Below are 27,790 nucleotides of genomic sequence, written 5' to 3' on the forward strand. Positions count from 1 at the left end.
AGAGAGAGAGAGAGAGAGAGAGAGGGAGAGAGAGAGAGAGGGCGGGAGAGAGTGAGAGAGAGAGAGAGAAAGAGAAAGGGAGAGAGAGAGAGAGAGAGAGAGAGAGAGAGAAGCAGAGAGGCAGAGAGAGAGAGAGAGAGAGAGAGAGAGAGAGAGATTTTTGTTTAAATTTTTATACAAAAACTGTCCGTGTCCACGATGATTGTCAACCATTTTTCGAATCAGATTTTGCAGAAAAAAGTTCATTGATAAAATTTTAGAGTAGTTGGCTCTACCAAAAACCAAGAGTACAGATTCCACTTACTACCAAATGCCTAATAACTTAAAAGTCCAACAACTAATGAGAGCAAGTGTCTAATCAATTCTGTTTAAATTCTATAAAAAAACTTTTAAGCACATCAAGAAGCTGCTTAATCCTTATGAAAGTTGTGATATGCACTAAAACAATATTGAAATTTTAAAATTAATGGAATCTTCAGTTTTCTTCATTAAAGGATCGGCAAAAACCCTTGAAGCAGACTTCACTTCTCTGTTAAAAATGTAAAAAGCTCAGCCAAATTCGAGAAAATATGCATCCAAAATTCAGTTAGAATTCAGCGCAGTTGTTATTTCTTGAAGAAATTTAGTTTTTCTAATTGCAAATGTTGGATGAAATATTTGCGCTGAACTAATTTTTTCAACGCCTCAGCTATGACCTTTTATTTTACATTACCCGAGCCGACATGATATTAAGCTGGTTCTGGAATATTAAGACAGACCTGGAATGAGTTCGGATGAATTTTCCATCTCGGAATTATGTTATGCTCAATTGCGGAATACATGATAGATTGTACATGCAGCCGTAATTCCGAAAAAAGCGATTTATCTAATTATGTGAAATTTCCATGCGTTTATTGAGCAAAATCCGGATACCATACCCGGTAATCAAATTCCAAACTCTATAAAAACAAATTTCCAGTATGTTAGTTAATAACATCTACAATTTTTTCTGCAATATAAATGCCACTTTGTGGGTAATTAAATTATACAATGTTTATGATTAATATCCACAAAATCTGACTGAAAATTTTGATGGTTTTGTAAATAGAAAGACACCTAACGGTGCTAAGTTGTAAGCGCATTTAAACTGCGATTTTTTTTTAAAAAAATTCTTAGTAGTGTCCTGTTTATTTCAATTTTGGATAACTATTCATTGTCACAAATTATGGTAGTCAAAAATACTCAAATTTCAAAACACTTGATTTAAGTGAGAAGAAGATGAATATTTTTGAAAAAAATACAAGAAAAAGTACTCAGTTTTCGTTCGACAACACAATTTTAAAAAGGTATCTTTATTAGAAACATCACTGAATCAAGAGGAACAACACATTAATATTTGATTAGTTGTTGCAGTCAAAAAAATTTTAAAAAACTTTTTGAGTTTTCTTTGTTGGTTTATCTGCTGTGGTAGGTAGTAACGGGTGATTGGATTCAGTAATTAACTCTACAGGTAATATATGAGAGAAACACACTTTGCATTGAAAAATCAAAGTTGAAAGATTTCTCGGCAAGTTTTTTTTGGTTTCATTAAAAACTTATCTTCATTGAAGCTTTGTTTTTGTTTTTTAATCACCTATTTATAATAATTTTTTCTTCTCGGCCAATATCAATTTACGACGCGTTTGCGAAAAAGAAGTTGCATTTAGGTCCGAAATTAGGCTCTACAAAGCTCATGTATACCACTATCTGAATCCCATCAGTTAATTTCTACACGCTACAATAGTATTTGCGCCATCGCGAGATCAAAATTCGCACTTTGGGTTCAAATTAATTTCAAACCTGGAACACCGTTTATGACGTTTTCAGTTTATTTTTCCAAGATTGTAATTCAATTTGCTTTTTTGCGCTATGCAGGTACCAATTTCCTTTCAAATTAGCCTAGTTTTTCAGGGTACACAATATATAAAATGTAAGTGAACCCCATGTTTGATCACAGCAAAATACATTTAAGTTACACAATGGGTCATTTTCAAACAATATGTCATACAGATTTCGTTACTGTATTCAAAGTGAAATAGCGGTGCCAAAATACAGGATTTATGGTTCTTAATTATATGCTATTTCGCGGAGCGAATTCGATATTAAATTTGAATTATGAGAATTTGCTTTTCTGGGTGCTAAGTACGCTTGCAATTGGCGGCACGATTGTAGCTATAGTTTATAGATATGTATTTCGCTTAGCGAATTATAACTATAAGTTAATTGAATACAATTGAGTGTTTGGTGGAGCGGATTTGAGAATAAAGAGAGGCAACTAAACTTGAATTACGAATTGAGCAGAATGAGGAAATTAAAGTTAACTAAATTTGATCAACAATTTGCTCACATCAAAATATCTCCAAACGCGACAACTCAAATCACAAGATTACATGAACAGAGAGGGTTTTCAGACAAATTTTGTAAACAAATTAAATAAACGTGAAATATGAAGATTTGATTTTCAAACAGGAAATTGACAATGGAAAATTGAACTAAATGAAAACAAAATGAACTAATTTAAAATAACTTAAAATTAGACAGATTTGGTGTACCCAAATCAGTAGCCCCTTTTTGATACAATGTACTACTATACCAAATTTCCCTCTCGGCAAATTTAAACGACGAAATGGTTTATCAGAAGAATAATAACATATTTACTGATTACTCTAAATAATAATTCAATGTTTTTGCAAGTTTTAATCTGAATCACTTTTATATAGTCTCTCAGCTTCGCCGACTGTCATGGACGTTTCTGGTCCCTCGTATTTTGGTGAGATATAATAATGGGTCGGAAACGTCTGTACAAGGGAACTTTGTCCTACTGTATTGTCGTGTGTATAGCCTGTTTCCACATCTTGGCTCTGAGCTGCGACTTTCTTGATTGAAAATACAATCGACTTAATTTGGATTTGAGTTTGTTTAATTATCTGCCTTCTTTTGTTTAGTGAAGGTGCTGTAGACGAGGAAGTTGTTGGAGGGGATGTTCGGACAGACGCTAATGATTCGTCTGATTCGGTGATTGACGGATAAGATCTTTTTCTTTTTAATGGCTGTATTGCTGCAGATGCTTTGGTAGCGGCTTTAATTTTTGGTCATGAGGGTGGCTCCGCAATTACAATTGATGTCAATGGGAGCTCCATTGGCGCCGCGAAATCACTTAGATTTTCTGAGGGTGGCTGTGGCGGTGCTGGTACTACTGTTCTTTTGGGTTTCGTCGGCATTCTCACTCTGAGTGCTCTCGTAACAATAGAATTAATGGATGATACAGCACTGGCATCATCGGCAATGTTTCGATGTTTCAATCTCTTATTTCTCTCTAACTTCTTCCTTGCCTCTTTCGCATGTTGGTTTATTAATTCTTCTGTTATTTTCCCGGAGGGTACTTTTGGTCTCCTATTTGCTTAAATTTGGAGATCCGTTTGGCGCTCTGCTTTAGTCCCAAGTTTTGCCAAATCAGAGTTGTGGATCGTAACTTCTCTATTACCTGGTTCTTTGATAACAGAAGTAGATGAATCCGTCTTGACTACTGAGGAACCAGGTGCCAAGACCTCGTAAAGTCCATCAAGACTTTTCTTAGATCTTTTAGTCCTCGGTTTTCTCTTGGCTAATTTGACTGATAAAGATGTCTCTGTCCGTGGCACTGGCAGACAAAAATTAGGATGAGCTATTAGTCTAGACTCCTTCTCTGCGTCGGAGTTCCTTCTCCGGGTTGCATCTTTGCTCAGCTTGTCCCTGTTGTGTTCCAGTTCTGTGTCGCTTCTGGCGTCTACATCCCAATTTTCTTCAGAAATTAGTTCCTCCCAACGGACTGTCTCCAAATCTAAGTATTTATTCAAAATGCGTTTATACGTGAGGCTATTAGGATCAGGTTCCGTTGAAATATTACTTAACGGAGTATTGGCTTTTCTGCGGAAATGTGCTTCAAATGGTGATATATTTATTGTCTCTTATCGACATACACGTAACTGGTAGATTATTGAATCTATCGATGCTTTCAAGTTAAATTGCTTTTGCGCCGCCGTTTTAATACAAGCTCAACGATTCTTGATTGTTTGAATTAGCCTTTCAACAAATCCAATTGCTCTGTGATCGTGTATTGGAGCTTTAATTAGTTGTATATTAATTTGACTACAAAATGCTTTAATTTGATTACCAGTTTGGCATCGCGCTTGTTCTGATCTAATTAAACGTGGTATTCCGTGTAGCAAAACATATTCTTAAAGAAATTTCAAAATGTTGTCTGCGTTAGCTCTATCAAATACCTCCGCTGTCGGAAATTTAGTAAACTTCTTGATTTTTTTCATTATAAATGGGTCCGCCAAAATCAATTTGAATTTCTTCATTTGGTACTTTGCATAATTTTAATGGTGCCTATTTTTAGCAGGAATTATAGATTTCAAATTTCTACCGTTTTTTACACAGGGATTGCACTTTGCTGTTTTTGATATTATGTCCCGATGTATGTATGGCCACCATGCATGTGTCGCCATGTCTGTCATTCCCCAGCTGCCTGGGTATGTTGTGCGAATTGCCTCCACGTAGGCTTCTTTGATCGAATGTGGTATGGCTATCCTATCTTTGATGCACAGGCATCCATTCTTGACGTGCATGTCCTTCCAGAAAATATGAATGTACGGCGAAATCTGCTTGCATCTATCCTCATTTTCCGTCAGAATGCAGTCTCTTATCTCTTTGAGGACCACGTCCTTGGTCGTCAGGCTGGCCATTACGGTGCTTGAAAAAATTTTAGATAGCGCAAAATTGAAGGCATCTGTGTACATATCGTCAGTAGAGGGCGACGTGACCGTTGTGGTATCGGTGTTGGGTGTTGAGGGTGTTGCTTGCACTGCGGGAGCCGTTGACGGACCTGCCTCGTCCGCGAATCTGACCTTTGAGGATGTTGACTGCTTTACTTGCATTAGGGTTTCGTCGTCAGAGTTGGACATCATGAGTACGTTTTGAAATTCGTTTGCGATTCTTTGAAAATTATTCAAATTATTGGGCAACTGATTTGTAGAACGATTCAAGGCAAAAAGCGTGTGTGGAATGTTGGTTGTCTCGATTTGGATATTAGAATTTGAGTTATTTGGTGCTAATTTGCTAATTGTTTGGTGCTAATACGACTTTTTTCCCATCTTATAGGAGGGTCCGAAGTTGGTCGTTCCCAAAATGGCTCTATCGACAACGGTGTTTTTCGAGATTCACGTGCTGACTGCGCCATGTCATGCAGATTTCGTTAATGTATTCGAAGTGAAATAGCGGTGCAAAAATACAGGATTTATGGTTCTTAATTATATGCTTTTTCGCGGAGCGAATTCGCTATTAAATTTGAATTATGAGAATTTTCTTTTCTGGGGGCTAAGTACGCTTGCAATTGGCGGCACGATTGTAGCTATAGTTTATAGATATGTATTTCGCTTTGCGAATTACAACTATAATTTAATTGAATACAATTGAGTGTTTGGTGGAGCGGATTTGAGAATAAAGAGAGGCAACTAAACTTGAATTACAAATTGAGCAGAATGAGGAAGTCAAAGTTAACTAAATTTGATCAACAATTTGATCACATCAAAATATCTCCAACCGCGGCAACTCAAATCACAAGATTACATGAACAGACAGGGTTTTCAGACAAATTTTGTGAACAAATTTAATAAACGTGAAATATGAAGTTTGATCTTCAAACAGGAAATTGACAATGGAAAATTGAACTAAATGAAAACAAAATGAACTAATTTAAAATAACTTAAAATTGAACAGATTTGGTGTACCCAAATCAATAGCCCCTTTTTAAAACAATGTCCTACTACACCACAAAATAAATGACTGCAAGTGTGCTTTTGCGGTGTAGTGGGGGTCCAGCGACAGGTGTTTAAATGGAAACAATGATAGAGCTAAACAAGCCACCGGGATTGGACGCTAATTAAAGCGCGCGTTTTCTACACAAACTGCTTTGACTGCGGAAAAAAACGCTGAAAGTCGCAAATCATAAAAGAAACTAACCCGTAAACTTCCTGCATGGAAAGTTTTTAAGGTAAGACTTTTGAGAAAATGTTTTACACCATTCAACGCATGATATTTTTCTCGGGGTTCTTCGTCTTGGGTTGTAAATTTACCAATTTTGACGTAAGCTTTTGGTTAGTTTTCGCTGCAAATTTTTTTTTCATATTTTTCAACTCGTCGTACATATTGCAAATTAACATGGTTACTCTTTCGGTAACTTGACATCAACCTTGCTAAGTATTCATCAGTTTTTTTGTCTTTTCTATGTTTCGTTGGTAGTTTTCCTCATAACAGTATAATGTATATGTGTCAAAAATGGAAGTATACTGTTTGTTTTTCAAAATTTTAATTAGTATCGAAAGGTTTAACAAATATTACAACAGTGTTTGAAACATCAAATGACATCAACAGCATCAGATGTAAAATAAAATTCCGAATACATTTATATGCTAAAAGACAGCCATACAGCAAAAGACATTTAGATCATTAGGGTGAATTTGGAACGCCAGCAACCCTCAGCCAAAGATACAAAATAACCACCCCCCCCCCCCCCGCGCGTTTTAAAAGCCTTAATCATAAGAGACGATGTTAATCTACACTTCCTTATGTGATATATTGCAATTATGATCTGTAGTCCAATGTATGAAAACAACCAAAGAACCAATGAACCAATTATTTTATAAACCAATGAAAACAAATTTTATTTACCGAGGACACAGTTCAGAAATTTTTGAACTTTAAATTTTTGCCATATTATAGAGTTTCGTATCCAACATGTATTATGCATTTTACTTGTAGTAACACTATGCAATATTAAAATATTAAACTATGAAGTGTTACACTCTTTACAAGCGTTTGCAGGTACCGATGTCAACAGGTAAGAAGTGTAGATTTTTCCGTTTGTGCCCCCAACCCCCCCCCCATTATAGACTACGTGCCATTGCATGGCAAACTATCAAGTGAAAATAGGAGGGTAAAAATAATGTGCACCATCTATGCCAGAGAGAGGGGTGGGGCAACAACGGAAAAGAAGAAGATTAAGTACCAGTAAAGTCCACATTTCCAATATTTTAAGATACAGCCAATGAAAACGGCAAGAGAAATGAGGGCATTCTTTCAAAAAATTGGTACCGTCTACATTGGGCGTTATTACCCTGTGCAGTATCTAAACCGGCCCTATTACTTTGATCAGTATTTCCTCGGGTCGAACACCGTGAAAGAATCTTAGTAAAGATACTAAGTCATATATGGTTCGTAGTAAACATAAAAAGAGCTTTAGAAAATTTAGAAGTAGCATGAAAATTGTCAATTAGAAAAGAAATAAAAAATTTTCACTTCTTGGTACGTTTGAAAAGAAATCAGCCACAATGATAAAAATGATTTTTTTATTCTACAATCTCAAGCACATCAATACGTCTGCACAGTTTAGTTTTCCTGCTTTATGCGAAAAATAATTGTGTACTGGTATCACCCAAAAGTCAAAAACAGTACTTAAAGATACTTTTTCTCAATTTACATCACAACTAACAAATTTACAAGAACTCTAATCCGTGATAAAGAATGCAAATGCAGAATCAACTATAACGAAAATCATTTGAACAGAAGAAAATTTGGCTCTATGAATCTTAGCAACCAGCAAGTGATAGTAGATGAATCTTACTTATCATACAGAAATCAGTTATGGTTTTTAATAACCATAAAAAATCAAGTATGATTCTCACTAATCATTGAAAAATCGTATAAGATCATTTATAAATTTTTACGTCATATGTCAAACAGTATATGTTCTTTGCATAATTACCAAGGATTTTTATCTCGGGAGAGTTAAGACTGTTAAATTGAGCAATATTATATTATACAGTTGTTTTGTTCATTTAAATCTCTCTAACTTACATCATAAGTTGTTGTCAACTCTAAATATTTGGGATACGCTATGAGGACTGGCATAATCTATACAAACCAATTAATTGGTGAGAACTTTGTGGTCTAAATTGACTAAATTGATCACAAAAAAGAGCAAAGCAACATGTGGGAACTAGTGCCTGGAAATTAGAGTGGGTTTAAACTATGTATACGTTCTAACTGGTTTTTGAGCAACCGTAGCATCTCTGATCAAAGTGATCTTCGTTTCGAATACGATTGTCTAGCTGACATCTGACTGATCAAAAATAGGATCACACTCTAGTTTTTTCTGGTCAAAATAGCGTTAAATCAAAAGAATATCTGATTAGACGCAAGTTCTCTCCGTTTCTGGTCATTCTTCGGTCAGGCCAAAAAAAATTGATCAGAGTAATTCGTTTCTGATCACAATATCTTTGAACAAAATGAAACCTAATCATGCAGTAGGTGGTTTCTGATGAGAATATTCACAGTTCAAAATAACCTCTGATTTGATGTTCCATAACGAAACAGAATTGATCAGAGTAAATATTGCCGCCTAGACAGACTGTATTTTTTCGGATTTTTTTGTTAGAATGATATAAAAAGTTGTCTCCAAAAACAAAAAAATTATGAGCCAGCTCCAACACTTTTAAATCATATTGTGCCAATTTGTAAAATTAATGCCCAGTCAATATCAGTACTAGGCAAGTCTAATTGCAAGTCTAGGTATCAGTACTGATTCAGAGCTATGGTCATAATACATTTTAAACTTGTCATTCATGTGCAAGTTTTGGCCAATACTTGGCCATTCCTAATCCCAGTCTTGGCCAGGCTTAATCCATGTCTTGGCCTAGGCTTGGCAAGTCTTAATCCATGTCTTGGCCAATTGTGACATCCCGGGGTCCTACAGTACTGTTTGGTATCATTTGGTATCAGTTTGGTTCCAATTTTTAAGACCCCCGGAAAATGGGTGGAAATAACTCTCGAAATCGTGGCACGTTACTAAAGTTTTCCATATTCGAAATTTTCAATCGAAAGATTTTTAAATTTGGTTTTGAATTGGGAATAACACAACTTGCAAGTGTTACCCAAGTCTTGACGAAGACTTGTCAGACCTGTAGGACTTTGTATAAAGAGTTGTCCATTATTGAAAAATGTGGAAAGACTAGCGCTTGAACTTTCCTAGTACTGATTTAGACTTGGAGTTCGGTATTGAGTTCCTTTGTCGCCATATCCCACACTGTAGGGCCTATTTTACAAGTATTAATATACCTTTTGTAGAATTAAAAGGTAAAATAGACTAAATTGTCCAATTTATTTGATACAGGCGCTGGCTCACAATGGTTTTAATTTTAAATCGCTATACTAATCTCGGATCTATTCTGCCTCCCCCATTTTAGTGGGCATACAATTTTTACGCCCCCATGCGCACGTACTATTTTTTACATAGTAGCGTGCTATATAATAACACACAAATTGTAAGGGGGCATAAAAACAATGGGAGGGGAGCAGAATAGATCCGTATAATCTTGGCAAAGGAGTTGAAATGTTAGCAGTTGGGGTGTTTTTGTTCTTGATAAAAGCGAGAATGTTTATCGCTATCAAAGTTTCCCCTTTTCAAAGTTATAAACAATCTTTATGAACAATTGTATGTGCCAGATGAGATATTTTGTAGAAGTAGTTAAGATCTGATTCAATCAGAATCTTCTGGTGGTTCATTTGGGTTTTGAGTAGAGGGTGGCGCGCATAAAGCTGCTTGAGTTTCAATCCAGTCCACATGCGCCGACACTCTGATGAAGGCTCTGTATTGAAGTCCTGTTGTCCACATTTTGAACAAACCAACGAGTTCACAAGACTCGGAATCGTCATTTTCGGATTCTCTGAGACAAGCAGGAGAAGCCAGGTTTTCGGGGTCTGGCCCTGGACCAGCTGACGCATTGACATGAACAGCACAGACCATGTGGAATTGTTGCCCAGTTTCAACCCCATTGTATCTGTGGAACTCATCAAAGCAAGTTTGGTTCGAAGTCGTGTTAAAATAAACAGAATGAAGTTTATCTCCTTGTTTAAATCCATGAGACACCGTGTCATCGCCCCATCCAAAAGCTTCCAAAATTGCATGCTCGAACGTGTTGTTTTTATCGGGTAGCTGGACAGGGCTGGTTCCGGGGATTGGGCCAGTCGAATTCAGACATACGACTGCGAGGTCGAATGAGAATCTAACTGAAGCCTGAAAAATGATTAGCGGGTAACTATCTGAGAATTTATTTTCAAAGCAGTGAATTTTTCACCACATTCACTGTCTGATTTATGTAATTTCACCTCATTCACCACTTGTCTTGCAAAATTTTCCGCATTCACCGCTTATCTTACATAATTTTGCGTTGAATGGCGGTGACACACCTCGACCTGGGAGGCCGAGGTGTTCGTCAATGGTGAGACCCATCCATACCGATTCAGTCATGATCAATCTTTGACTCGTTAATCGCCAAACTTAAAACAGTCTTCGATTAAAAAAACTATGGAGGCAGACTCCCAGGCTGAGGTGCCAGACCAAAAGTCGATATGTCCAGACCGTCCCAGACGGAAAATGTCTATGTCCAGACCGTCCCAGACGGAAAGTGCCTATGTCCAGACTATCGTGCGTTCAAAACTTTCAGTGCGTTCTTCGTGCGTTCAAAGTCAAATATGTTCAGACCATCCCAGACCAAAAGCATATATGTCCAGACTTTCGTGCGTTCTTATCCGGACCATCGTGCGCTCCAAATCAAATTCGTGCCTTCCAAAACTGAAGTTTTGGTGCGTCCATGTCCACACCATTGTGCGTTCATGTCCAGACTTTCGTGCGTTCACCAGACTGAAAAAAAATAACATCCACTGGCGCAGTGCTATTCCTTGAAGATGAAGGAGGCAGAGGGATTTTAAAATTTGATTATTTTCATCGGGTCGACTTGTTGATCAAATTGAACCAAATTTAGACTAAAAATTTTTGGTATAGTCTGTCTGGAAAAAAACTTCGAAAAACGGAAATTTGCGATTAATTCAAATAAACTATTTAAGGTGTTTATATCGGACCAAAATGTTCTCCATACTGAATCAAATTAAGTGAGGAGTGTTCCTAATTCAAATTGGATCAAAGTCAAGTAGAACTTTTGCAACAGCTTGCCTATGAAATTTTTTTTCATACGGCAATTTGCGATTTATTCCAATAACGTATTTAAGAAATAGCTTTTTTATCGGACAAAAGAGTTGTTTAAGTTCAACCAAATCCAGACTATCCTGCGTTCAAAAGACCCTATCTCCCGACCTTCGTGCGTTCAAAATTGCTTACGGCCAGACGCGAAAATTTCGATTATCCGCTTTTGTCTAGGTCACCCTTGTAATAATGATGCTCAATTAGTCCCAACAACTGATCGTTCAGCTTCTCTCTCCATCCAGCCAATTTAATTCACTTGAAATACAAAAGACTTCCAGGATGAGTCAATCAATTTGCAGTTTTTGTTAATGCCTCAAAACTTTATCCCAATTTTCGAATTATCTCAAAGTCGTAACCTTTAAAATTGACCAGTCAGTGGAAGCAAAGAGTGAATAGTCTTATCAACTTTTTAAATTTTTTTATTATCCTTTTGCGAAATCAAAACATTCACAATATTAACTCAATTCTAGTTCTCAATTGGTGGCAATAACACCAAAAAAGAAAGTAGCTTCGGCGTCTTCAAAACCAGCAAGAGAAACAGCTTAATTTTTTCATAGGAAATTTCACAAACTCTGTAACTTACCTCCTCGGAGGGAAAATTTAAGAAGATCAAATTCTCTTTTTTATTGAAATTCTAAATTTTAACTTTATATCTACTCATCTACAAAAGCAGAACACCGTAAAACTTTTTTTCCCGCCAGATTAAAGTACATTTTCACGCAATGCATTTCATGACAATCGGACCAAACATTATTGTTCTTATTTTTGACAGGTCATATGGTATACATTGCTCAAAGTCAATTGATGAATATGACAAAGTAACAGCAGTGAGTAACCCCAGCTTCTTGCAAGAAATTTAAAAATTAAGTAAAAAAGTTTTTGGACAAATCGAGCGCAGGCCTATCTTTGTATGATTAAACCCTCAATGAGTCATGATACTCTCGAAGAACTATTCAATTGGCTCATGGGAGTTTTTCTTGCTTAGTAAGCCAGGCTGAAACATCGAGTAACCATTTTGCCGACCAGAAAACATCGTTTCTAGTTCATATTGCAGGTGTTTTCTGCAAGTAGTCAGAATTTCAGCTGAAAAATGTTAATTTCATTCTCCGTGTCTTCATTAAGAATGTTATTGTGTTAATATTGCAAAATTATTTCGTCTGCGGACCTCTTTCACTATAACACTATTGGATGCTTTCCGCTTAACTCCAATGCCTGTGTGTCTACTCTGCCTTCGGTGAAACTAACACCTTTCCCATCTGGGAAGGGTAGGAGTTGAGGAGAACTACTGCTTTATCATTTTTATTCAATTGAGTTTTTTTAATCCACAACAAGCTGATCTCTCTGCAGCATTTTATACATGATTTGCTTTGCGCTTCTGCTTTCTGTAGGGCTTAGTAAAATTGGTTACTTTAGTTCTATGCATCCTTTTTCTTTTTTTGTTTCCAATAGTCTTTACTTTTGCTTGATCGTATTCTCTGAATAACAACTTTTTTTTCTTTATCTGGTACTAACATCCGGATAGTTCCTCTTTAATTGTACCAAAGATTGGCTTCATATACTGTCGACAACCGTTTTGTGCTGGCCACTATGAGCCCGCACCAAAGATCCACTAACTTCTTTTGAGCTCATCGAAATTTTTTGCTGTGGTGCTAAATCTCGATGAGTGATTAGTTTCCAGGGTGAAATGCCAGTTGTAATCGGTATTTCAATTACGTAAGAAAATTTAGTGTTCCAAATTGGAACTGTGCATGGAATGTATAACTGTACTGCGTCGGACTAGGAACAGCAGCTTTGTATTATTGTCTCGAGTTTTTTTTGAATCTGTTCAACCATATTCCTAGACTTGACATCTTGATTTGATTTAAACCCAGTATTCAAAATGACTACAAATACCACTCGTGAAATTCCCGTTAAAAATGACGGAAATGGCCGAAAGTTGTTGGTTATGTGAACCTAGAAAGGCCGCTTTACATTTCTTTTCCACTAAAGCATGAGCATATACTGGAAACTCATTCTCATCTTTCACGTTGCTGAAGAATCTTTTGTCAATGCTGGTATGAGATACAGTAGCAAGTCTCTTTCAGTAACTCTGTTTTGCCAGCAGATTCCTGTTCGTTATATCTATATTGCTTTTTCCTAGTGGAACTTCTTATCAGAAACCGTTTCACAAGAACACTCAACAGTGTATTTGCTCATTCTCCAAAACATTTTTTGTTTCTGATGTACTTTAAGTATTTCTGCATTGTTCCAATAACTGAAATTTTTTAGTCCGCTCCTTCAGTCTCGTGAGACTTTTTTCTCGTCAGCCAATTAACATTCTTTTGCAAAAGATTTTTTCACTTCAGATTCGTGTGGTGTCCTTACGAATCCCGTGTGAACATCTGTATCTATTGACTGTTGATACAAACTTTTCCAGCTTAAAAAGTCTCAATTGTAATTTTCTCCCCTGTAATGAATAAAGTTTACAAACTAGTGACTAGGGGCTGTTTGGTGGGTTTGATTCTGGTTCACTGTGAAGCATTTCAAATTCGTAACACTTGTACAAAAAACAGCCTGCACTCTATTGTCTTTCCTGCTCAAGTTTTTTTTGGACTGAACGACAACGTCTATTTTAGGGCATTAATTTTATGTCCCACCATGTTTAAAAAATTGCAGCCACTTTTGTTTCGGCTGTGTAGTGGATGTGACAAAAAAATTGTCTTCGCTCTCTTTTCACGGGTCCACACTGACTACCCATCAAAAAACCGAGAGGTTGATGAACGATTTCTGCAGTTATCTGATCACATAATCCAATGGTTGTTGCAGCTCACAAGCGTGTAGAACCCTAATGGCTTGACTTCCATCAGATTGAAACTATCGCTCCATAGTGCAGTAAAATTATAAAAGAATTTTGAATCTGCTTGTTTTACTCAGAAGTTTTTGTTTCTTATAGAATATGAACATAACAAATGCAATACTTAAGAGAGCCAGCTTATCCGGCTCAAAACAATCTGTTCTGCGTATGAGAACTGCACGGAGTTAAAACTGGTGCCTTCAGCTCCTAATTGCTTTCGCACAAATTTATCGATGAATGAGACCATTGATATACTATCGAGCAAACCATATGTGTTCAGCCTGTTATTAACTCTCTGCATGAAGATGGTGTGTATGAAGGTAACTGATAATTCAACTACTTCCATTGATATCTGATGCACGTTTTGCATAAGTGAACTAAATATTGCCCTCTCCCATTTGTTGTTTCAGTTTAGCATTTAGTTTAGACGTTTATAACAGCCATTGATATCGCATGCGTTGATTTTACAACCTTTGTTTGCATATCGTTTTCTCAGACATTCAAAATCAAGGGTTGCTTTTCAACACTGCTCAGCAATCTTTCACGATCATTTTCAAAAGTTTCGGCGCTTTTCAAATTGATGAGTGCCATCAGCTAGCGAACAACTGTTTTTATGCAGTTGTTCTGTTTTCCCTTCAAATGACTCCCAATTTTTGAAGCTCGATGTTTCCAAATACAATTTTCTTGTTTTGTTGGCCTTATTAGTCTTTGTCCTCTCACTTCTTTTGAATATTTGGAACTATAGCTTTTGAATTTAATTTGTTTAGCTGATCGCAATCATTAGCAGAATTACCATTTCTTTTAGAGCACTTTGATCAAGATCACGTTTCACTATAGCCAGTTATGATTTTTTTGTAGTTCTTCGACTAAATTGTGTTTGTCGGCACAACCAGAATTCATATTCAATTAGCTAAACATTGACAGTGGTGCTTGTTCAATTGAATGGCCATCCGAAGATTCTACAGATGAAGTCAGATGTTCAAAGCTTTCTTCTGAAAATTCTCCAGGCGCCATCATAGAGCGTCCCCAAAATCTCCATTGATACATTGCTGCTTCTCCTTTGCGGGTAGACAAGTTTTCTCTGGTTAGCGTACTGGTCATTCAACTGCCGTTGCAAAGAACAAATTGTAAAACTCCAATCTTCCGTCGGACAGAATTCCAACCAAACTGCTACGAGTCAGCTTTACTATTTTGCAGTTACTCAATATTCCGTTGTACTGCCCAGGTTAAATTCTCAGACCAAAAGTCCATATGTCCAGATCGTCCAAGACAAAACATGTCTATGTCCAGAACGCCCCAGACTTTCATGCGTTCAAAAATATTTGTGCGTTCTTCTTGAGTTCAAAACTCCCTATTTTCTGTTTTTTGCGCTAAAAATCTTATATTACCAGATTTTAGTGAGATTCAAACCATGACGCGTGCGCTCAAAATTTGAACGATTGTGCGTTCATGTCCAGACTATCGTGCGTACAAAAAGGCCTATGTCCAGATTTTTGTGCGCTTTTGTTCAGGCAACGTTTTTTTAATGTATTTATTTCAAGTACAGATATCTTAGAGTGATGGTTGTGATGAAGTTGCATAGCAGTTGTTACATTTTATTCGATAAAAGGTTCTCTGTGAAAGTATTGGCTGAAGGGGGTGCAGCCTACGAGTTATTAAAGCATGATTTGTTTTGCATTTTCAGAATTGGTCTATAATTCTAGGTTTGGAGCTGTCTAAAACATAGCAAAATGTCGGATGCAACTTTTGACTGTGTTTGACGTTTCGTAGCTTTTGAACTCAAGTGAGCTGAGATTGTCTTGGTAGAAGTCTTTCACTTGAGTGAGCACTCAAGTAGGAGTGTTTAGTCAAACTCGGGCACATGAGTTTTTGGCATTCTTGTTTCCATTCAAACTTTTTTGCGCTCCAGAGTCACAATGTTCACACTTTCGTTTGTTCAAAGTTGCCTATGTCCAGAATATCGTGCATTGATTCGTGTTTCCAGACCGTGTAATTTTGAACGCACGACACCCCCTGTACGTTCATTGCGGTCTGGACATATCTTCTTTCTGTCTCGGACCCCAACTTGGGTGTTGCAAATTACTTCAGCGAAACATTCTAAAGTCCCTTTGCTCCAGGAGTTACATTAAAGCTTGCTATTGATCTATCTGGAGTTGGCAGCTTTTCTTTTCCATTCACACAAGTTGAAACATCTGTCTCTTTAGGAATTCAGCAGAGTGGTAATTTATCGCGCGCGCTGGCTAATTGATGCACTCGCTAGCGCTTACAGCTAGTCAGCCAAAAAAAATTATTTTGAATGTTCGTTGCAGCTCCCTTTCTATTTTTCTTTCAGCTGAGAGCTGAGATGTCTGTTGGTTAGTTCTCCTTACCCCCGTTTTCAATCCAGTCATGACTTGCGGTGCTTTTGTTTGCTTTTTACGTCTGGTTGCGTGTGTTTTTTGGATTTTCGCCAGCAAGCAAATTTTCAATTGGACTGTTCCTGATCAAATGCTAGTGGTTCATCATCAACATTTGTCAGGTATACTGCAAATGTGTCCTAGGCTGCAATTGCTCAGGGGTTTTCCCCTTATGACTTTGAACTATTTGTTGATACAAAACTTTCAGTTTGTATGTTACTTCTAATTCTTCTATTATTATTATGAAGACATAGCTTCTTTGAATGTCCACCAAATTCAATTAACATTGATTCTTTTTGTTGAATTTGTTTGCTGTATTCTGCCTTTTTCTTGGCGCATTACGTTTCAATTACTTCTGTGTTGTTCGTATTTGATATGCCCCGGGTCGAGGAAAAATCGGAAAATTATGTAAGATACGCGGTGAAAAGTTGTTTTTTTCACCGCAAACTTTGTACCTAATTTTGCCGTGAAAAGCGGTGAATGCGGTTAAATTATGTAAGTAAAGGCTTTGCTCAATTTTTCGGTTTCTCTGGAATTTTATTCGATTGATTATCGAGTCTTTTCCTTCATCATCCCAAGCGATAAATTTGACAAGAGCTCTGGGATACAGTTTTTATGTGCAGTAAGGTGCCATCGCTATAAGGTTGTTAACAATTTGTCTCTTTCTTTGGGTTAGCTTTGAGGGAGTGTGATGCATTAGTTGGCCTTCGATCCCGTCTCGATTACATAAAAAATGCATTAAAACATTCATATCATCTTTGTTGCTACGTCCTCCATGCCCCGCAAATACCCCGTTGAGACGTGTATAGGGCAGATTTTGCCCACAAAAAGGAGTCTAATCAGAACAAAAGACTTCCTTCGATTGGAATTTCTAAAACACTTTGCAAAGATGCGGCTTGGTGACATATGAGCAAACCATACAGTAGGATGATGTAAAATTCTGTATTTAGGTAACAAAAAGCGTGAGCTAACATGTAAAAAGGGGGGTTGGTTTAGTGAAGATGGTGCTGAACAAATCTGTAATTATTAATTGCGGCCTGCGTTTTTTGTGCATGCATAAAGCTATTGGTTGTTCTCATCCACGGAATATATAAGGGTCGTTTTTCTGGTCTATTCTGTAGTGAGATGTGTGTCCCCAGTGAAGAGTTTGTTGAGAAGTTCAGTGCTCTATCTATGAAACATCTGGATTTCTGCCCACTTGTTAACAATAAAAACCTCTTTCTGCTTCTATTTTCCTCGTGTGAAAAATTGGACGTGGTCGTCATTTGCGACAATTGGCCTGTCAGATTAAATCGATCACACTTATGAGATTAAATAGTCCGTTTCGTTAATTTTGGTTCTCGTTCCCCCACCTGATCAAAAATTTGTTTTTTGAGCTATGGTATATCAACTGTGACTGTGGATTTGCTAACCGTGCAAGTACGATAACAATTGTTTTCATCTCAAATTTCTTAGTATCTAATTTTCATTGCTTTTTTCTCCAACCCGCTGTGACATTTTCCAAATTTGATGTCTGATTACATATCAAGCTTGTTAAAACTGGTTTGCTTAGGAAATGGTTTTGGTAGGTTGCGTTTGTATTACAACGTATGTTCTTCAAATTATCTGTTTAGTTCGAGAAACTAGTATCCTTATTTGGTGTCCGGGAGCACACGTACATTCATCAATGAGTAACAGAGCTTCTGCTGTGTACAGTTGATTATCAAACGTATTTTGAAATTTTTGGCAAAAATCTTGTCATCTTTTTTTCCATCGATAAATGGGAATATTATTGTTGGGCTGTAGAAACTACTGCCATTTTGGTTCATTGCATCTGTTCGATAACTAAGAGTTGATGTTTACATTCATTTTGAGAATAGGTTTTTAACATTTGAGAGGGAAACATAATTCCATCTTCTAAAAAACTGGAGTTAAATTCACCCTTCACTGTTTGTTTCGGAGTAGTGTTTAATGATTTGCTATGCACGATTCTGAGGGAATTTTTGGGTCTCTGGTGTCTTAATATCTATTTTGTACCTCTGCGCATGTCGTCGCGATATAGTGTTCTTCAGCATGGTGATTACATAATATAGCACTCCTTGTGTTTATGGTTAGTTAATGATCCAGTTTTGAGGTAAAATTCTGTTATTCATTTCTGGTTGCCTGGAAACCAATCATGATCAACTAAAAGTCTTGGTATAACTTAAGAAAAATTTTGCCCTTTTCTAGAAGTTCGGCCATTTTGAGTAATTGTTTGTCATTTTTAACGGGTATTTTGGAAAAACGGTCAAACACCGGATTACAATTTTGAGTACTGGTGCTGAATTTTCTACACATATAAAAATTTCCATTTTGTCTTCAAAGCCATCAATTTTTTGGTGAGAGCCTTGTTTATCTTTTGCCCCTTCCTATAAAAACTTATTAATAACAAAGGAGTGCGGAGAGATAAGACAGCTTACTACGACAACCTAGCGCAAAAAATGATTAGGGCAGATGAAAACGGCAACCCAAAAAAGTCTACTCAGTTGTCAAACAGCTAAATGGTAAAAGAGCCTGTATCAGTGAAACGATAAAGAATGCTGACGGCCAAACAGTTCGGGACACAGAGAGTATTGAAGAATGGGCAAACCATTTCTAGCGTCTCCTGAACCGCCCACCACCAGCGGTTACCATGATAACTGACGAGTCGTCCAAACCCTTCTCAGAGGATTGCATAGATCCTCCGACGACCTGGGAAGTAAAAGGAGCCAAAAATAAACTAAATAGAAACGAAGCCGCCGGATTGGACAACATTCCTCCCTGGAAGGAGGCAATGCAGTTACACGTAACATAACCCAACTCCTGCAAAGTATATGAACTAGCGATTTGATGCGATCCAAATGGAAAACCGCAGTAGTAATTCCCCTGTTCAAGAAGGGCGATAAAACCAAATGCGAGAATTACAGAGGCATCTCCCTTCTAAGGATTTTTTAAGATACTCTAAGCAGTTATAAAAAACAGATTGGAACCGTTATATTGCGGATGGCCTAACCATGCCGGTTTTAAGTCGAACAAAGGATGTAGAGACCAAATCTTTGCAATTTGGCAGATCCTAGAGCAGCTCGAAGAGTTTAACCTAATTAATCTTTATAGATTTTAAAGCTGCTTTCGACAACGTCAATTGGAATTGTATTTGGAACATCTGCAAAAATCTCGGACTTCCCGAAAACGCTTTAAACGTTTTAAAAGCAATGTACTCCGAAACCTACAGCAGTCAAGTTCGAATTTATAATGAAATGTCACGCAAGTTCAAAAATGTCAGTGGAGTTAGGCAAGGATCCATTCTTTATCATTTTTTTGTTTAATCTTACTATTTACTGGATAATGGAACAAGCTCTTTCAAATGATTTGTTCGGCATTACTCTAGACGACTTGATGGTAGGAGATCTTGATTTTGCAGATGGTATTTGCCTAATAGACGACAATGGTAATGACGCAGAGAAGCTACTTGATAATGTTACTACCAATACATCGCGTGTCGGCCTACAACTGAACGTTGGAAAAACCAAATTCTGCTACAATGATGAATACCAGAAATTCTTTGTATACGGCCAAGAACTAGAGCTTGTTGATGAATACACATATCTGGGAAGCAAAACTAAATTAGATGGCACTGCAACATCGGAAGTCAAAGCTAGAATTGGAAAAGCCGCTGGAGGTTTTAACGACCTAAAGAAAATATGGATTTTTCAATCAATCAAAGTCAAGTTTTATAAGGCATGCGAGAGAAGTGTACTTTTATACAGATGTGAAAGTTGGCCAGTAAAAGAATGTGACCTCAAAAGTTTACAGTCTTTTGAAATCCGCTGCCTACGACGATGTCTCCACAAAGCGCAAGAACTCCCTAGGAAATTTTCCTCAAGAACTAAGAAAATTGAAAAGTCTCTCAAAACAGATGCAGTTTTTAACAAAATTTTTCGTAATACCACTTTTGTATTTCTGCGCAAAGGTTATCAATCGCCAACAGTTGACCGACGAAAAAAACTGGGGTAGTACCAAGTTTGTAACCCCAAAATAATTTTGGAGGGTGGAACAAATTATGAGGAGAGCGCTGAATTCCATTCTACGGTCAGACGAAGCTTTTTATGTTGTTTTTTGACGAAAAACTATCTCACAGCGAGCTTGTAGAGATGCGCAAGTTCGAGAGCTTAAAACCAGAAGCTGGTGTAATGGTTAGCATACTTGACTTGCAAATATGAGACGCTGGATCGAATCAAATACTGGTCGCAAAGGTTCTCCCTGCTAAACCCCCCGAATGTGAACTTCTTATGAACGCCTGCAATTCTCATTACGGGTTGTTCATGAAGAACATGTGAAATCAAAAACAACTATCCCGGGTTCACCTCATAATTCAAAAATTGAACCTCTTTCGTTTATGATAAGCTTGTCCGCAAGTTTCGTATAACCATTTCTATCTATGACATTTGTAATCCTTAAAAGGAAAATTCTTCGGTATTACGGTCTTTCCCATTATAGCCTCCCCCCCCCCCCCATTTACCCATTTACGGGGGGGGGGGGGTGATACGTTATCTGACCACTAAGCTTGGAAGGGGTGGAAGGGAAGGATATAATGGGAAATATTCAAAAATTCGAGGCCAACAACTTTTAGTCGACCCGCGAACTCTAATATCATTATTATAAAAAGCATCGAACAATTAATTACCACGTTATGGTCGGCTCCTGGATGTCTGTGAACACTCTTCACCTGGCGCGTTTGATTGTCAAAGCCCTCAACGACGTCATTATTCCCAGTTTTCACCAAGTCACCCACCTTTATTCCCACAGTCGCAGATCCAATCACTAGGCAAGGCACTTTTTCCCCACCCTCCCTCCCTCAAAAAATTTTTAATCAAAATTTGAGGCAGTGGTTCAAAACTGAGCTGGAGTGGTGAATTGGCCCAAAAAGGGGTGGAAAATCTGGAAGGCAATTGCGGAATGTAGTGAAAAAAGGATCTTTTCTGTTTTGCCCCCACCCCCACCCCCCCCCCCCCCCCAGTGTTTTTTATGCCCCCAAGTTACAAATTATATGTTGGTATATAGCACGTTACTATGTAAAAAAATAGCACGTGTGCCTGGGGGGGCGTAGTAAGTATGAGCCCACTAAGCTGGGGGGGGGGGGCAAACAGAATACATCCAAAAAAAGTTGAACAGAAGTGCTGGAATATGTTATTGAAGGATTGCAAGAAGTGAGCTCAAAAATCTCAGCCAAACTAATCTAATATCCAAACATGTCTTTTTATCAGAAAAAAAGTAAAATTGTGCTTAATCCGCGGACAATGGGCGTTTTGTAAGCAAAAGATGATCACGCTCTAGAAACTAGGATCGAGATTGGGAAATTTATTCAAGAATTGTGCTTAAATTGTTTCAGAATGATTTCAAACTATTTCACAAAAACTTTGAGAGTGCAAATTCTGTAGGGAACGTGCGTACAGCCGCTGATCAATTTTTTTTCAGCTGAAAACCTTGCGTAAATATCCGCTTAATATGTTGTCAAGTGCTGGATTTATGTATGAAATACGTTGAAATTTCAGCTGATTGAGCGGATAATTGTAAGATTTTTCGTCTGGAAAATATTTTTTCCAGCCGCTGTGCACGCACATTCCTCACAAAGTTGCCGGACCTTTAACGCTTATGTTACATAGTCCCCACTAAAGCTTGTCAAGAAGGAGAAAGGGGAGGGGGAAGTAAGTATGAGCCCACTAAGCTGGGGGGGGGGGCAAACAGAATACATCCAAAAAAAGTTGAACAGAAGTGCTGGAATATGTTATTGAAGGATTGCAAGAAGTGAGCTCAAAAATCTCAGCCAAACTAATCTAATATCCAAACATGTCTTTTTATCAGAAAAAAAGTAAAATTGTGCTTAATCCGCGGACAATGGGCGTTTTGTAAGCAAAAGATGATCACGCTCTAGAAACTAGGATCGAGATCGGGAAATTTATTCAAGAATTGTGCTTAAATTGTTTCAGAATGATTTCAAACTATTTCACAAAAACTTTGAGAGTGCAAATTCTGTAGGGAACGTGCGTACAGCCGCTGATCAATTTTTTTTCAGCTGAAAACCTTGCGTAAATATCCGCTTAATATGTTGTCAAGTGCTGGATTTATGTATGAAATACGTTGAAATTTCAGCTGATTGAGCGGATAATTGTAAAATTTTTCGTCTGGAAAATATTTTTTCCAGCCGCTGTGCACGCACATTCCTCACAAAGTTGCCGGACCTTTAACGCTTATGTTACATAGTCCCCACTAAAGCTTGTCAAGAAGGAGAAAGGGGAGGGGGAAGTAAGTATGAGCCCACTAAGCTGGGGGGGGGGGGGGGGGGCAAACAGAATACATCCAAAAAAAGTTGAACAGAAGTGCTGGAATATGTTATTGAAGGATTGCAAGAAGTGAGCTCAAAAATCTCAGCCAAACTAATCTAATATCCAAACATGTCTTTTTATCAGAAAAAAAGTAAAATTGTGCTTAATCCGCGGACAATGGGCGTTTTGTAAGCAAAAGATGATCACGCTCTAGAAACTAGGATCGAGATTGGGAAATTTATTCAAGAATTGTGCTTAAATTGTTTCAGAATGATTTCAAACTATTTCACAAAAACTTTGAGAGTGCAAATTCTGTAGGGAACGTGCGTACAGCCGCTGATCAATTTTTTTTCAGCTGAAAACCTTGCGTAAATATCCGCTTAATATGTTGTCAAGTGCTGGATTTATGTATGAAATACGTTGAAATTTCAGCTGATTGAGCGGATAATTGTAAGATTTTTCGTCTGGAAAATATTTTTTCCAGCCGCTGTGCACGCACATTCCTCACAAAGTTGCCGGACCTTTAACGCTTATGTTACATAGTCCCCATTAAAGCTTGTCAAGAAGGAGAAAGGGGAGGGGGAAGAGGGGAAAGATATGCCTGTATAGTTGTTGTACAACACCCCAACACCGTACCAGCTTGTTCTCAGATTCCACTCGCCCTGGACACTGACGTCATCTTTCGACCGATGGAGGCTGGCCATCCATTTAGCCCGATTTTCGCCCACTACTGTTCCGAAGAAACGACCCGATTCAACGCCCGTCACAAGCAAAATTGCCGCCAGCAAAGTCAACACAAAAACCAGATTTATCATTGAAAGACCGAACATTTTTGTATTTTAATCAGCTCGAGAGAAGAACACTTTTGTTAAGCTGCAGTGGTATTGTATTTGATGAGAATATCTCTAAGAGTGAATTTGTTTGTTCGCCTGCTGTTGCACAGAATGTGACGAAAGTTTTGATACGCCAAAAAGGTGCCAAGAGTTTATAATCTGAAAAATGCACAAAAATGGTAATTGAGGGTGTAATTAACAAAAACTGTAGAACCATTCAATTAGAAAAAAAATTTTGAACGACCGACAAAACTGGAACTCAAGAGAATGTTCGAATAAGACCGGCAAATGAACATTCTCCGCTCTGCTGCATATCAAATGTATTATTCTGCACAATTTTTTTGTAATTTTGAACATTTTGCCTTTCAAAATTATTAGGAATTTTTGAAAAGTTGATTAGCTTCAATCTTGCAATTTTAGTTGCAATTTCAAGTCAGGCTTGCAATTGGCTTGCAATTTTGAGGGACATACAATAGCTGAACAGGTAGAGATGCCCAAGCAGTAGAAGTTGGATGCACTCTGGTACCCCCCAAGCTTAGTTACCACCTCCCCCCCCCCCTCCCTCAAGGCCCACCTGCTTGCTATATTACTACAGATAAATTGTAACAGGGGGTACAAAAAATAGCATATTAAATGAAAAAATATCTTGGCATAACAATTTCGTTGTCTATAAACAGTTTTGCGGCTTCAGATAATGAATCGTTCTAAATTCATAGTCGAAAACAAAAATAATGTTGTGTAAACTGATCTGAACTTCTCTCCCGTCAACTATAAATTTATATTTGTCATTCACAATATGTCACACACACCCACTCTCACTCATGTATGCACGCACGTACAAAAACAAACTTTGGAGGCTGAACATGACAACTAAAAGGCAGATTAAGATTTTGGCTTATGATCAACTAAAGAATGCTTTTGTTCAGCAGAAGAAATCTGTCATTTGATGACAATAGCTCTCAAAATGAAGCCTTTTCTTCACCTGCAGTGATAAATATTATGATGAAAAGTTTGATGGTACCACTGGCGCCCCGATTTTATATCCATACAATGCTTTAGAGCAATTTGGAGTCAAAAAATTAGTTAGAGGCTAAATTTGTGCACAGCAGTACGATTAATTATCGCTGAAAATTCAACATTTTTAAATGAGCTTCATAGCGTACAAATTCTCATTTCAAACTCCTATCCAATTTATATTCACAAAATGTCTCACACATCACCTGACACTAATGTATTTACCCACACGTAAGCACTCGTTTAAGAGGCTGGACATATTAATTAAAAAGCAGAAGATAATTTGGCTAATTGTTCAGCAGATGAAATCCACCATTTGATTACACCAGCTCTCAAAATGAGGCCTTTTGTTCAAATTTGATGGGACAAATGGCGCCCAGATTTTATATACGTAGAATGCTTTTGAGCAATTCGGAGCCAAAAACTAAGCAGATGATGAATCTGTGCACAGCAATAAGATTCATTAAAGCTAAAAAGTTTGAAGCTAAAGATTTTCAACGCTTTGTTAATGAGTTTCACAGTCTGCAATTAAAAAAAGTTCCAAAACTTAATATTAAAACTACAATAATGGCTGTCATGTGTCAACTGAACTTCTCTCACTTGAAACGCTAAATCTGCATTAATTATTCACAAAATGACACAACTCAAGCAAGCACCAACATATGCATACTATTTTTACAGGCTCAACATAATAACTAAAAGGCGGAGAAATTTCGGCTGATAATCAGCTAAAAAGGAATGTTTTTGTTCAGCAGGAGAAATCCAGCTTTTGATAAAATTGCTTTCACAATGAATCATTTTATTCACTTTTAGAGATAACGATTATGATGACAAAATTGATGGTAACACTGGCGCCCACAATCTATGTACAAAAAGTACTTTAAAAGCAATCACAGTCAGAAAACTATGGTAATGATAAATCTGTGCACAGCAGTATAATAAATCATAGCTAAAATTTCAGCGTTTTTAATTCAGTTTTGAAGCGTTGATTTTAAAAATGCTACAAAATTCATTAGCAAAACCAGAATGATGACTTTCCCAACTGGACATCTCTGCCTCTAATTTCAAACTCTAGCTCTCTGACCATTTTATCTCACAAAGCCGTAACTCCAGGCACGTCTTGTGCATGCATATATGCAACCACTCATAAGCAGTCTTTAGATGTTGAACATAATATTTGGAAAGCAAATAAAATTTTGGCATGTAATCAACTATTTTAAAGAAAACTTTTTTTCAGCAGGGGAAATGCAGTATTTGACGACAGGAATTCCAAAACTAAGTTTATGTTTTGTTCATCTGCAGTGATCAATAATGAATTGAAAATTTTGATGCGTCAAATGACGCCCAGAACTCCTCTACAAACAAAGATGCTGAGCCATTCAGAGCCAAAGGACAATCCAAATGCAAAATCTGAGTCATCTAAGTTCAATATCTTGGTTTCCGTTTTCCGTTAAACTCTGATTGACGCTAAAAGTTGATAAGCACTTGCTTAAAATTTCGTTTGGATAGAATTTTGTTAACCAGATTACTTGTGTACTTTTTCACATTTTTGCTTTAATGCAGTACCTTTAAACTTTGATTATTTCTTTCGGTGAATACTTGAAGTCGACAGGAAAAATTATTATTTTTTCCAGAAAACGATATATCTCAGACAGAAGATCTATATCAATTGATATATATATATATAGTTCCCATATTACAGCCACTGCATATGAGTACTTGCATAAGCACTTTTGAAGAAAACCAAGTTTAATAATAGTCGTAGCTAATTGCAGCTGGCCACTGATCATTTTTACTTATTTTGTTCGAAAGTGTGTAGTGGATATCTTAACCACAAAACTTCGAAAGATTTTTCCGATTATTTAAAACTTTGAAAGCCCGGTATGCGGCTCTAGTTCACTAAAAAGTTATTCAACACTGAAATTTCAAAAAATCTGTATCACAAGCGTCATATTGAACAAAAAAACTGAAAAACTGTAGATATCTCATACCCTATCATCAAATTTCTTATTGCTGGATTTCGAGCAAAAATAACCGATAAAAATATATGGAGTTTGATTGGGTTGCTAGTTTAATTATCCTCAAAACACGAATATTTGTGATCAATATGAGCAAAAAAATGGCAGGAAACCTTTTTTCAGTCCAGTTCTTGAGCAAAATTTGACTTTATGGTGGCAGAATATGTTTTTTGGATAAAAATGACCATGAATTTTGGCCAATAAATAAACGCTTGCCTGCTTTTGTTTATCCTTTTTTTAAAGTTCTTTTCCAAATACCAATGAAAAGGGATGTTGGAAATTTTAAAGCATTTCTATTTTTTGACCGGCCAATTTCTTTTTTTTTGCGAGATTCAAAATAAGTATTGACAGGAGGCGCATAAAACGACGGAATCTAATTTTTGATAGAAGCTTCATATTTCAGCGTTTTCTGAAAATTTGAAATTTTTCGTAAAAGAAGTACTTTTGTGCACCCAACTTTGACAGATGAATACCCTTTACGAAGATAAACAAAAGTGACATCATTAAAAATAGTTCGAAATGAATTCTTTGTTGGACAAAATTTTTCCAATTTCTTACTCTCTCAACAAAAATTTGAGACTCACTTCCTTAAAGATATTTTCTTTCTTTTTGGCCTAACGTCTTACGTGTTCCTTTTTGGCCTTTCAGTCAATCAAATTTTTATAATAGCTCAGAAAACTTTTTAAACAACTAGTTAAAAATGTTTTGCCTGCCGAGTTTTTTTTTCGGTCCATTTTCTAGATAGGTATTTTGTACAAGACCGTTTTAGCTGATTTAAATGAAAACAATTGAAACCTCCAAAATAAAAACTTTTACACAAAAAACGTGGAAAAAAAGAGCTGAAAAGATTTTACGTGGTAGAAAACTTTAGAGATTCATTCAATTTATTCTAAATGGTTTTGGAGTCTGGTTATAATTTAGACAATACTTCTGTTTGCGCTTTCCCCAGGATAAATTGATGTTTATATTTTTAATTTTTTTACTAAGGTTGATGGTTTTTGTATTAAAGAAACTTTTTTTGTAGACTGTGTGTATATTCATATATCACCGAACGAAGTGTTTTTAAAAAAAATTTTTTTTGATTGTTGACCTTCTTAAGTTTAGTAGAAAATAACAGTAAACCAGTTTAATTAGCATCATAACCACACACTTTTCAATGCAAAAATCCCTCTAACAATAATTATAAAAATTCTTTAAGAACTTTAAACAAACGATCTTTTTCACAATCAAAAAGTTAGAAGGATTTTTGATATTTTCAATAATGTTTTCGAGACACTA

General features: G+C 36.9%; 1 protein-coding gene across 1 annotated transcript; it reads right to left on the minus strand.

The window, feature by feature from the left end:
- Positions 1-9,391: 9,391 nt before the first annotated feature.
- LOC142357122 (uncharacterized) lies at positions 9,392-24,202 on the minus strand. The gene is made up of 4 exons (XM_075408810.1): positions 24,137-24,202; positions 23,249-23,579; positions 21,009-21,145; positions 9,392-10,132 (listed from the first exon to the last, which is right to left on the minus strand). The coding sequence occupies exons 2-4, from the start codon at positions 23,475-23,477 to the stop codon at positions 9,596-9,598; spliced, it is 903 nt and encodes a 300-aa protein (XP_075264925.1). The 5' UTR covers positions 23,478-23,579; positions 24,137-24,202; the 3' UTR covers positions 9,392-9,595.
- Positions 24,203-27,790: the final 3,588 nt, after the last annotated feature.

This window comes from Convolutriloba macropyga, unplaced genomic scaffold (genome assembly GCF_964194025.1).
Source record: "Convolutriloba macropyga unplaced genomic scaffold, txConMacr16.3 SCAFFOLD_3103, whole genome shotgun sequence".
NCBI lineage: Eukaryota > Metazoa > Xenacoelomorpha > Acoela > Convolutidae > Convolutriloba > Convolutriloba macropyga.

Excerpts from the sequence above, each read along its gene's own strand:
- LOC142357122 (XM_075408810.1), bottom strand. The coding sequence starts at position 23,477 with ATGTTCGGTCTTTCAATGATAAATCTGGTTTTTGTGTTGACTTTGCTG. Across the intron at positions 21,146-23,248 it reads GTTGTACAACAACTATACAG|TGATTGGATCTGCGACTGTG; the intron begins GCATATCTTTCC and ends TGCCTTGCCTAG. Across the intron at positions 10,133-21,008 it reads CAGGAGCCGACCATAACGTG|GCTTCAGTTAGATTCTCATT; the intron begins GTAATTAATTGT and ends ATCATTTTTCAG.